The following is a 12,958-nucleotide window of genomic DNA, read 5'->3' as shown; positions in this document are numbered from 1 at the left end:
ACAATCCCCCAGACACTTTCCCTCAAGAGTAACCGCCGTCCTAATTTCTAAAACCCATTTTGCCACTTCTTGGGCTGTATGATCTCTTACTGGATTTTCTCTTGGAAGGGACCATATATCTTTAATTTTCAGAACCAAACTGATGATTTACTTATTTATTATTTGACAGGAAACGTACTGTTAATTTCGAGTGTCCTATGCCTGGTATTTTTAAATGTTGGGTTGAAAGTTTTCTAAAAATATCCTAGTAAAGTCCTGGTGACATTTTCAAGAGTGGCTTTGGGCTTGGTTCTATCGTGCATTTGGTGTTTTGGTTTCCAAGGTGGAATATAAGAAGAACCTGGGAAGTAGTAAAGGTCACAGTATCAACTACTGTGAGACACCTCAATTCAGGAACGTGAGCAAGATCTCAAAATTCACCAGTGATGTGAGTTTTTAACACCTAAGCATTTCTTTGGACTTTTTTTATGAGCTAATTCCTAGGTCTCTTAAGAGACAGTCTATGTGAAAAATCTGTTTGTCTCAGAGAAGCATGGCCTCTTGGGCACAAATACCTAAGAGTTTTGATCAAGATTGCCTGCAGGGATTAGTCCACATAGTGTTAAATTCTGTCCCATCCCCCACCACACACTTGACCTTGAATCCTTAATGGCAGCACCTCTCCTCTTGTGTTCTTCCTGTGTAGCAGTATCAGGGGCTCCTGGTGGTGAATGCTGGCAGGGGAGCCTGGCTGAGCATGCGACATCCCCTCTCAATGCAACTTTGTGCTTCTTAGTTCATGTCTGATCTCATTTAACCTGGGGACCCAGATTGCTTTCCTGGTTTTACAGAGAAACAGATGGCATTTGCAAATTTGGAAATTCTCAGAGAAGTTCTGGAGATGTTTCCTTGAGAACATCAAGGACCTATACTAGATGATGTGATTTTATTTCTGCTTCGCTGCATACTGTAGTAAAATTTAAGATCATGAGGGACTTCGTAAGGCTCAGAGAGGAATTTGTTTTGCCTACATGTAGTGGTGAAGAGCACCAGCTTTGGAGCTGACAGACCTGGCTCCGTGGTTAGTCAAATGTTCGACTTTGGGCAAGTTGTTTAAGCACCCCCGAGCCACTTTGTCCATGTGTAAAATGGGGATGATACTAAGTCCTTCCTTCTCATGGAGTCCTTGTGAAGATGAACTGAGTAGAATCGTGTCTGATACATGTTAATAGTATTTGTTTAAACAATCTCCATGCCTAGAAAGTCAGTGGCCTCCCAGGTAGGTGATTTTAATGCAGCTTCATTAGAAGCTACCCAGATTTTCCTATTTATGACTTCTTGGCATCCTGTTTTGGTTTTCCCTTCATTTGGTAAGATGCATTTGGGACATGACATCCTTATTTCACATGGTTTTAGTAGCCACTGATTTGTGGTGTAAAAACACAGAATTTGGCAAAGCTCAGGTTCTATTCTTCATATAATTAGAAACGGAGGTAATAGCACACAGTGATTTGTACAAGCCCCTAGCGTGGGGCTTTGTACCCAGTGTCTGCATGATCAGTCTTGTCCATTGGAGAGCCCCCCACCCCACTCATGGGAGGTTTTCACACGGGAAAAATCTGACACATTTACAAGTGAAAATGTTAAAAAGAAAATTGGGTCTGTTTTGTGCTGTCTGTACTCACCAGATCCTATGTTTGGTTGTGTGCTTATGTGCTTGTCTCCCTCCATCTTCTTGTGCTTGCTTGAAATTTAAGTGGTTTTTTAAATGAAGGTTTGGCTTATTTTTTATTCAGTGATGCACTGACTACTTAAATAGGTTCTATTTAATCATTTATATTTCCAATTTAGTGCATTATGATGAGTAGTTGATCTTCAACAAGTTGGGAAGAGAAATCTTTTATTGACTGTTTTGTGTTTCCATGTAGAATAAATATAAGGAAAATTACCAGAACCACATGAGAGGCCACTATGAAGGAGTTGGTATGGACAGACGGACTCTCCATGCTATGAAGGTTGGAAGCTTGGCAAGCAACGTGAGTCCAATTTTGAAGGGCCTATAGGTCTGGGGACATATTGGGGTGGAGGGAGATAAAATAGGAGGAATTCAGCCAACTCTTTTTCAAACTTCCTTTTTAAAAGTCAGTGTCCTGTTGTATAAAGACTGACCCATAAAAGCTTCTAAACATTAACCAATATAACCAAAGCTAGGTAAAACCCTTGAAAATTTTCAAAAGCTTCAATTTATTTATCTCAGCTTTCTCTGGCTTGAAGAGTACTTAGATCTATTATCTTTGATCCAGTGTGAGAAAAACATTCAGTTTCTGAGAGATAAAGAGAAATGGATGAACATAATTCTTATTTGAAATTCCTCAAACTTCCAAAGCGTTTGTGATTTATTTGGGGTTGGTTGGTTGGTTGGTTCACTCATTTATTCAATTGTAGTGTTCATTGAAGACCTCCTGTGGGCAAGTACTGGCCAAGGGAGTGGGGTGAAAAACTGTATCAGATCCCATAGCATGGAATCTCTTAATCTCTCCTTGGCATTGTCAGTTCAGTTGACAGGTTTGTAAATGCCAAGTTGTAAATCTTGGAGGTAAAGGGCACTTCAAAGGAACCAATTTCATTAGTAAAACATACAAATGTCAAATTTCCTCTGCTTGAGAATGTCAAATTTGACCTTTAAAAAAAAAATTTAAATACTCTGAAGACTCTTGACTTTTCATTTATTTTCTGGGGGGTTAGCCAAGAAGCTCTTTCATCATACACCCATGTGCCAGTGTTACTTTTTAACAAAAACTATAAGGAGTTCCATAATTAATAAGAAAGATAAAATAAATGTGCTACAGATGGAAGTAAGCTAATTTTGGATTAATTAAGAAGAATTCAAATTAATTAAAGGCAAAGTGTGAACATAATTTAATTTTGCTTGGAGGTGATGAAATGGAATTAATTTTATTTCTGGTTACTTTTTAAAAGTTTCCCATGACGTTCAAACAAGGTCAAAAGAAAGTGGGGACTAATTTCTTTTTTCTTGTGTTTTTTTTTTCTTTGTGTTTTAGATCGCTTACAAGGCTGATTATAAACACGACGTTGTGGACTATAACTACCCTGCCACTCTCACTCCTTCCTATCAAACAACAATGAAACTGGTTCCCTTGAAAGATGTAAGTCCCCCTCCAGGAACATCTTCTCTTACTCCTTGTCACTTCTTCTTGTGGAGTGATTCTTAAGTAGCAAGATGGAAAGAAACAAGATACAACAGTTCCTAATGGAAGGGATTGAGAAAGGGAACTCTTCTGTTAGGAAAGTCCATTCATGCATGTTTGGAAACTGTTAGATTTCCCATGTAAGGTGGGGACAACTCTGGTTTCATCTTGAAAATAACCAGCAGTCAGTTAGAATTTGGTAGAATATGTCTGCCTTTGGGCACCTTTAAAATTACTCTTCCTTAACAATGATGATGAACTTTCCTTTTTTTTTTTAATTTAAAGTTTTGGAGTGTGCTATGTTGAGGGACTAAAGGAAGTAAAATAAAATGGCTGTAAGTTGAGAGGAAGAGGTAATGTTGACTTAATTTTTTTTCTCAAGAGCATTTGGGAAAGTATATGTATTTCTTAATTATTATAGCAGTGATTTTATTTATCTATAGTTCGGCTTGCCCCAGTGAAATAAGTATAACTAATTAAATTTATTATTTTCTAATTATAGGAATTTTACTATATTTGTTTATTACAGGAAATTTAGAAAATACAGAAAAGCACAAAGAAAAAGATTAAAGTCATCTGTTTTCTTAAAACGTAAAGTGGTTTAGAACTGAGTTCATATCATAGTTATTTGTCAGTGATGGTTATCTCTACCCAATCAATAATTTAACAAATAATTCAACATATATTTACTGAATGCCCAGTGCTACTTTCCTTCACATTCCTTTGGGATCAGCACAACTCCAGTAGCACTGACTTGGGTTTTGCTCCTGGTAAGTAGGTCTTCACATTGTTCTCCCTTTTGCTTGGAGTGAGAGCAGTGTTGGGTTCAGCTGGGCATCTCCAGTGTTTAGCATGGTTTATAGGACAACAAAGGACAATCAATGGCAAACAATAGTTTAGTGAATGAAATGGGCTTTTCAGATATATAGTAAAGCAAAGGATGGGAAGTCGAGGACTATAAAGGGAGATTAAGCTTTGCTTCTTCTTTTCCCAGGAAGTTTGATTGGGTTGACTTATCACTTCACCTTCATGAAACCCAAGGTTACACTTGACTACCTAAGCTACTTCCTTCCCTTTTTTGCTGCATGCATTACCTGGGACTTGAGGACCAAGAGCACCTCATTAGAATGGGAGTGTGTACTCTGTTCGTAGACCTCCATCAATCATGCTTGAGAGCACAGTCAAACTAGAGAGATTCCTACAACTTTGTACTCCCGGTGTGACATGACTTGCTATTACATTTGTCTGTGCAAGGCTGTGGATCAAACTATGCACCTGAAATACAGCCTGCTCACCTGGGCAAGTCTGATAGAAGAATGAAACCAGCCTGGGTTAGAAGGATTAATTAGAAGCAGAGGGAGATTCTGAACTGGAAGCCCAGGAGCCAGATTCAGGTTGCAGAGGTGTTTAGTTTGACCACACAATGTTTAAAAAATAATTGGACCAACATTTAGAGATTTTGGGAGGTCGTATAAAAATTCATATTTTCACCTATTCTAGAAATATCTAAAAACTCTGGAAACGACAGCTCTAGTTCCCGCATGGGAGCAACTGTCTGGGACTGAGTGGCAGGTGCTAAGTGTTATCTTATTATCCTTCATCTTCCCTTCCTGGCTCCCGTGTGAATTTGAGTTTATCGCCCCTAGTGTAGGGACTTAAGTCTTCAGGAAGTTTGGGGAATCCATTACAAGAGCATTTATGGTCTCTCTGTCTGGTGGCTCTAAAGGTGGTCAAATAGCTATGAAATTAAATAAACAAGCACGGGTCTTTAATTAGAGAGCATTCCCTTCAGATGGATTTTATCAGCAGTAATAGCATTAAAATGAGACTCCATCCTCAGCAAAGAGTTCCTTCAGAAAGTAGATTGAAGCAATGGCCAAGCATCTGTGATGTTGCAAGGATGTGATTAATCATGGAGACTGTTAATTATGTCCTGCAGAGGAGAGTAATTGTGCTCTGCAACAGATTTAATGCAAAATTATTGGGAAGGAATATGCCTTTTAAAAAATACAGTTTTCATGACATTTTATCATGCACAATTCTGAACTCTAATAGACTCTTTATTATGAGATGGTAATTTTCCCTCTGAGTTAATGCATTAGGAAGCCAGTGCACTCTAATCTCATTAACGGTTGACATTGAAATGACTTTATATTTCCTACTTTTCCTTTATACCCCTTATCCGCAACTCAGAATGTGCAAAAACTTCTGTCATTGAACCACTAACCAAAAAGCACAAAGCGATGCTATTCTTTATCTCCGAATCCAACAAAATACCCTGTGTCCCAGTGTCAGGAACACACTGTTTTTCCTAGATCCTGTCCTAGAAATTAATTTGTAAGTCATTTGTTTGTACCCAGGATATATTTCCCTGTCTAAACAGTGGTAGTTTGGGCTACAGGGGATCCCAGGTTCATCTGTAAAATAATAGTTGCAAGCATACTACACTAGCTTTGGCAAACCAGACTGACAGTGTAGAGGGTGAGAACCACTTTGGGAGGCAGAATGCTAGAATTTGAATCCTGACATTAGCTGGGTGACCTTGGGCCAATCACTTCAGTTCTCTGGGCCTCAGTTTTCACACTGTAAGGTAGGGATAATAAGAGTGTCTATCCACAGGGTGGTTGGATTAAATGCATTAAGATGTGTGAAGCACTTGAAATAATGCTAGGCACATAGTAATGGTATTGTTTTTAAGCCATGATTATTATTAGCCCATATTGGGACAGGCAGGAGTGGAGTGAGTACAAGAAAGAGATGAAGCATAGGTCTATTTCACTTGGGTCACTGGGTTCTAAAAATACTGAACTATTTGTCAGCATTTAAAAATTGCAAGACTTGACATAATAATATGGATATTTGGTTTGTTTGGAATCACTGGAAAATCTGATCACGCTGGGCCCCACATTGTTGCACCCTAACTGTCCCCCAGAGCTGAGTAACAATGGCTGTCCCTTGCCACAGTCCCCACCACTCCTTACTACTTCCCCAACAATGAGGTCAAACACTGAGCCCAGACTAGTGCTTCGCCAGTAGCCAGCTAGTGGTCCGTCTGGCTGTCACCAACTTTGTGACCTTTGGGCTACAAAGACTCCCTGGGGAGGGCCGTCACCTACGGAGGCAGCAATAAGATAGAATGGCATCAGACTCCAGACAGACGGCGAATGGAAGGGTAGTAGAGTGTAGTATAGGGCAGAGCCGGCAGCCGGAGGAGCATGGCCAGAGGCGGGAGGTGGAGGTCTGGGCAGGGATGGCAGTAGATAGTGGGGACACAACAAGGGGGCTGTGACGATCTTAGGCGTGGTATAGGCCTAAAGAAGCTGCCACACTGTGTGGGATCCTGGGTGGCGTCCTGGGCTTCAGGCAATAAAACAGAGGCATGAAGACTGGGTGTGGGGCGTTCAGTGACCCGATTGCCGTGAACAAAGCCAGAGCGTAGCTGATGGAAGGGCGTAGCCTGGAGCCTGTGTTGGGGCGGGTGCTCAGGGGTCTCCAGGACTGGGTCAGCTTGGGGTCCTGGGAGCAAGGACCCAGCTGAGATATCTACGTGGACGGGGCTGTGTCTGTGTTTGCTCACTCTGCGCAGAGTGGACGCTCTGTGACTGTTGAAGGAATGAATGAATGAACAAATGAATGAATGACGGGACCACGCAGGCAGAGGTCATTAACCATCCACCGGCTCATGCTCTTGCTCGTCACTCGCCTGCATCCCAGCTCCCCTTCCACCTGTGCGGGTGCCTGGGGCCCTCACTCAGCTCCACTCCGCCCCCTCCCCTTATCACCTGCCCTCAAGCCTCACATGTTCCTTTGCCTCTCTGCTCAAGTTCCCATTCTCTCTGCAGTGGCTCCTAGGCATGCTTGGAGGAAAATAAGATGATTGGATGAATATCTTCTCATGGGCAAATAGCTAATAATCCTTGAGTCTCTGAGGGGCAAATTGTACTTTCCAAGGAGAAAAGCCACGAGCCCCCAGTATCTTGAAATAGTGGGAAACCGGAAGTCTGTGCACCAGGCGGTGCTGGAGGCTCACCACCTTCTCTTCTGAACCCACCCACCCTTCTTCTTTCAGGAAAGTGCCCAGCTTTGGGCCCTTTTCTTGGGGACTCTGGCAAGGCGGAAGCGAGGGCCAGGCGGGGCTGGTGTACGGGGTGAAGACATGTGAAGACTGTCCTCACATGGAGCCACTGATGTGCCATGGCCTCCCACTTAGACACCGCATCAGTTGGACTTTTTGTCTCTTTCATTTTTCTTTCCCTTCTTAAAAAACCTCTTTTCTTTAGAAGTATAAAACATATATAGAAAAGAACAGGCAGCTTGAATTATTATAAAGCGACCTTGTGCATGTGTTTTTCTTTGGGAACGCACCTAGGAATAGAATTGTGGAGACTTGGAGTACGTGTGTGTGCCAAAGCGCCATATTGGTTCCCAAAGTGGTTGTGCCAACCCTCACTTCCGCCAGCTGTGTTGTGAGAGTTTCCACAGCTCCCACATCCTTGCCAGCCCTTGGTATCGTCAGCAGTTCAAATTTTCACTCTTCAGGCGAATGTGGAGGGGTGTCTTGTTGCAGTTTTAATATGCATTTCTCTGGTTCCTAATAATAACAGTGTGGATGAGCACCTTTTCCTGTGCTCACTGACAGTTTCGTTGACCTCTTGTGTGCACTGCCTGTTCAAGTGACTCACTCTTCAACGTATCATTTTTGTTTTTCATCTATGGGCTTGGAGTGTCTGTTGGTTTCCAACTGGAATCTTTGGTCCTTTTAGTAATAGGAGAATCACAGCTCTGCTGGGCTTAGGGGTAGGGAACTAAGCAAATCTTAAAGAAAAGTGCTGGTGACATCTTCTTGTGTCCTTTTTTTTTTTTTTAACCAGGTTAACTACAGGCAAAGCATCGACAAGTTGAAGTACAGCTCTGTGACCAATACCCCTCAGATTCTCCAAGCCAAAATCAATGCCCAGCAACTGAGTCATGTAAGTGACCTGCCCTTCCCCAGCCAGGTGTGGGGGACTCAAGTGCTTTGTGGCCCCTGGATACCTGACTCCCCAAGGGTTTGGCATTCATTAACAGTGACATATGTCTTGTGACAACCACAAGATGACCCCCCTCAATTTAAACTTTTTATTATGGAAAATTCCAGATATATTTAAATGTAGAAAGGGTAGTGTAATGAGCCCCCGTGTATCCATCATTCGGCTTCAACCTCTATCCACTCATGGCCAGTCTTGCTTCATCTGTATGCCCATCCCCTTCTCCCTCCTCTGTTATTTTGAAGAAAATCCCAGAGATTAAATAATATAATCTATCAATATTTTAGGGTGCATCTCTAAAAGATAAAAAAAAATTAAACATGTTATACAATTTTAATACATCACACCAAAAAACTAATAATAATTCTTGATATCACCAGTGTCCTATTAGCATTTAACATTCCAATGATCTGATAAAATTATAATTTTACAGTTCTACAGTTAGTTTGAATCAGGATCCGAATGAAGTCCATGCTTGTGACTGGTTGATAGGTCTTTAAAATTCTTTTCATCTTTACGTTTTCCTGTTTATCTCTTTCCTTTTCTTGCAAGTGGTTTATTGAAGAAATTGGATTGTTGATCCTGTTACGTTTGCCACAGTCTGAGCTTTGTGTACTGCATCCTAGTGTGGACTTCATGTGTTCCTCTGGCCTCCAAATGTTCTTTAAAATAGTAGTAGTCAGATCTATAGGTTTGATCAGGTTCAGGTTCAATTTTGGGGCAAGGATGCTTTTCAAATGATGTTGTATTTTTCCACTAAGAATCACATGATGTCTGGTTGACTTTTTGTGTGTGATTAAGGTGGCTTTTTTTTTTCAATGTGGGCAGCCATTTGGTAATTACTCTTTGAGTATCTACTCTCTGTATAAGCGAGATGTTCAGCACTGCGGCACTTTAAAAAACAAAACAAAACAAAACAAAACCCAAAAAACAAGTTCTCTACTCTCAAGTGCTTCAAAGGAGAGTTGGTGAAGTAACCGCAGGGAAATCTTTTATAAACTCACAACTCTGAGTGTGCCTTTGAGTTGTTTTACTTTTCATTTGACGTCTTTAATCAGTTAATTTAAAACATTCATAAAATTGCAGGCTTCCTTGTCAAATGCCCTTTCCAGAAACTCCTTCTCAGCTATGGGCCCAAGGGGACAGTGAAAAAGAGAGCATTGCCTCCGGAATTCACCTTCTATCTATCTAAAAACCTTGCATTTACCCTGTGGGTTTATTTTAAATCCAACAGGTGAATTATCGTGCTGACTATGAGAAAAATAAGTTGAATTACACATTGACACAGGATGTACCTCAGCTGATGAAGGCCAAAACCAATGCCAAACTATTTAGTGAGGTGAGCGAGCAATGGAGGTGAGAACTTGGTGGAGCTTATCTAACCAATGTGAGGATGAGGGCACCAGGCCTGACAACCAGAGGCTATTCTGTTTGTGAGAGATGTTCATCAAAGGAGCCCATCATGTTTTGGTTTTGAATTTTGCTGTCTCATGGCATGTGGTCATTCACTGGGGATAAATTGATCACAGGAATTTAATTCTTATTATGTGAATGTGTGTACAGTATGAGCTCAAACACACACACACCATCATCATTGTCCTGGTGACTTCTGACTGCTGCTTTGCTGTGCGGAGAAAATTTGAGGTTTTTTTTTTAAGATTTTGTTTATTTATGTATTTGAGAGAGAGACTGAGAGAGAGCATGAGCAGTGGGGAGAGGGAGAAGCAGATCCCCGCTGAGCAGGGAGCCTGAACCGGAGCTCGATCCCAGGACCCAGAGATCATGACCTGAACTGAAGGCAGAGGCTTAACCGACTGAACCACCCAGGTGCCCTGAAAATTTAAGTTTTAAGATCAATCTTAACCACTAGATTCTTCCTGGAGTCACCAGAGGGCTGTGGTTAGGCTTCTTATCCTAGATGGGGGCAGGAGAAGAAGAAAAGGAACCACCATTTATTGAATGCCTGCTTTCTGCTGTGCGCTGAGATAAGCATCTTACATATGGAATTATCCAACTATCATAACCCTTAGGACCTATTTATGGCAGAGACCCAGTGGCATGGGCTTTGGTATCCGAATGCCCTGAGTCAGAAGCTGGCACTGCCATTTTTAAGCTGTGTGACCTACATCCAGTCATTGATGTCTCTGAGCCTCACAGGCCTAATGCGAAGATTGACAGTTGATGAGTAGAAGGCACTTAGGAAGGGTCAATAACCTGTAGGTGTTGTTACCATGCCAACATCAATAGCTTTTGTCTTTACCAGCTTAGGTTCCGTGTTCATGTTCTATATCCAGTTTATCCCCACAGCAACCCTGAGACAGGTAATAAGAGGTTTTTTGTTGTTGTTTTGTTTTCTTTTTTGCAAATGGCAAAGTAAGGCTGAGAGAGGATGTGTTTGCCCATGGTCTCATGATCAGGAAACAACACAGCCAGGATGGACACATGACTCTTCTCTTTGTTCTGTCCCATCACCTCTGCCCTGCATGGCCCCATAGCTCAGGAATCAATGCACTGTCTCAGTAATTGCTATGACCATTTTGACGATAATGACCCAAGATTCTGGTCTGTAAACAGATGAAGAAACCAGCTTTGTTGTTGTTGTTTAGAGAGGGAGAGGGGAGGGGAGGGGCAGAGGGAGCGAGAGAATCTTAAGCAGGCTCCATGCTCAGCACGGAGCCCAGTCTCATGACCCAGAGATCATGAGCTGAGTCAAAGCCAAGAGTCTGATGCTTAACTGACTGGGCCACCCAGAAGCCCCTGTTGTTCTTTTAAATGTCTTTTTAGGGGCACCTGGGTGGCTCAGTCGTTAAGCATCTGCCTTCGGCTCAGGTCGTGATCCTGGCATCGAGCCCTGCGTTGGGCTCTCTGCTCAGCGGGGAGCCTGCTTCTTCCTCTCCCACTCCCTCTGCTTGTGTTCCTTCTCTTGCTGTGTCTCTCTCTGTCAAATAAATAAATAAAATCTTTAAAAAAAAATGTCTTTTTAAACTTCGGGCAGGAATATGGATCCTGACTCCTATTCACCTGTGTTTCTGTTTGTCAGGTTAAGTACAAAGAAAGCTGGGAGAAGGCCAAGGGGAAAGGATTTGAGATGAAGCTGGATGCTATTTCTCTGCTGGCCGCCAAAGCCTCTGGAGAGCTTGCTAGCAATGTAGGTTTCTTCTCATTAACTCAGAAATGCATAAGGAGTGGTTCCCATAAAAATGTCAGTGGTCCTGCGGAAAAAAATAATGACTGCTTATGTTGTAAACATCCCATGACTTTAATCTTCTTCTGGGTTCCTGAAAGACTGGGAGGTTGTTTTCAGAATTGTTCCCGTTGCCTTGTGAATACCAGAGCCCCTGAGGTGGCAAAGTTTCTCTTCCCCTCACCGTAGACTTTCTTCTTTCTCTCAAGATTAAATATAAAGAAGAGTATGAGAAAACGAAAGGCAAAGTCATGGGCACTACAGACTCGAGGCTTCTGCATTCTCTGCAGGTGGCCAAGATGAGCAGTGAGGTAAACTCTTTCCTGTCCCTCAACCCTTTCCTCAGACTTGTGCTGCTTTAAAAGTCCTTCCAGGGCCTACTTCACCTGGGACCTTTTGATTGACTCCCACCTACAATTTTTCTCCTGGCTTGAGCAAGAAGTTTGTTCACTTTCTTTATTTAGCCAAAGTGTACTGTTCTTTTAAAGTAAATGAGGAGTGTGGGCCCGAAGGGTGACCGGTATCTACGGCTCAAGGTACAAAGGTGTCCCTCCACCTGTATTATTCCACAGACATTTACCAAGCAACTACTACAAGCAAGACCCTGCGTAAGACACCAGGGCTGTAGGAATGAACAACACATAACAGGTTCCTCCCCAGGGGAGCTTAATTCTATGGGGAGAGTCAGACACTAAGCATCCTGCTTGTTGTGGGCAATGTCCCGGCTGAGTCCTTTGGCCGAGACACACTTGATATCCAAAATAGTTAGCAAACAACTGGGGCATCCAAACTCCAACCAATCAAAATGACGCTGCTTGTAAACAACTGTAATGGCTGGAGATTAACCCTGCTAAATGTCACTTATCAAAATCCTTTGGGGGAAGGACAGACTTGGTTTCAGATCAGATCTTCCCTGCCAATGTTGAGCAGGCCCAAAGGACACATGAGCATTGAGTTTCTGCTTTACAATTGTTGCTCCAAGTTAGGAGGCTGGCTTATGCTGCTCCCGTGGTACAGCCAGATATAATTACCTGATGAGTCATTTAGGAGCCAGGCTTTGACTAGAATAAGAGAGTTGGCATCTGGGTTGCCATTTTGGATGTGCCTATGGAACAAGTCCTATGACATGCATAATCATGAAATATACCGAGACATTGAGAATTTGGCTTCTTCTTAGAGAACAAAATGATACTTCTTATTTGCAGTTGGAGCAATTGGGGCCAAAAAGATTGTGTCTTGCCCAAAGTCATATAGTAGTCAGTGATAAAGGTGGAGGGGTAGCGTTAGATCCTAGGACTCTTGCTTACTGGCATCATACTGCTTCTATTATAGCATGCCACCTTCCCCCCCACACATACCACCATCACCACCATCATCAGTATCACCACCACCATCACCACCATCATCACCATCACCACCATCATCACTATCACCACCATCACCACCACCATCACCACCATTTCCACCATCTCCACCATCACCATTATTACCACCATTGTCATCATCACCATCACCATCGTCATCATCATCACCATCACCACCATCATCACTATCACCAC

General features: G+C 42.3%; 1 protein-coding gene across 4 annotated transcripts in view; it reads left to right on the top strand.

Moving 5' to 3' along the window:
• The window catches only part of LOC110589285 (nebulin related anchoring protein), a 70,008-nt gene that overhangs the window by 17,796 nt on the left and 39,254 nt on the right, over positions 1 to 12,958 (top strand). For 3 of the 4 annotated variants that reach the window (XM_021699812.1, XM_021699810.1, XM_021699809.1), the window contains exons 12-18: positions 323 to 427; positions 1,908 to 2,015; positions 3,042 to 3,146; positions 8,060 to 8,158; positions 9,450 to 9,554; positions 11,256 to 11,363; positions 11,609 to 11,710. In XM_021699812.1, coding sequence (XP_021555487.1) covers positions 323 to 427; positions 1,908 to 2,015; positions 3,042 to 3,146; positions 8,060 to 8,158; positions 9,450 to 9,554; positions 11,256 to 11,363; positions 11,609 to 11,710 — 732 coding nt within the window. The remainder of the gene's footprint in view (positions 1 to 322; positions 428 to 1,907; positions 2,016 to 3,041; positions 3,147 to 8,059; positions 8,159 to 9,449; positions 9,555 to 11,255; positions 11,364 to 11,608; positions 11,711 to 12,958) is intronic. The other variant, XM_021699811.1, reaches the window with a different exon arrangement.

The sequence above is a fragment of the Neomonachus schauinslandi genome, chromosome 6 (assembly GCF_002201575.2).
Source record: "Neomonachus schauinslandi chromosome 6, ASM220157v2, whole genome shotgun sequence".
Taxonomy (NCBI): Eukaryota; Metazoa; Chordata; class Mammalia; order Carnivora; family Phocidae; genus Neomonachus; species Neomonachus schauinslandi.
Note: the sequence above shows the minus strand (reverse complement) of the source record. Positions and strands in the feature narration are given on the sequence as shown.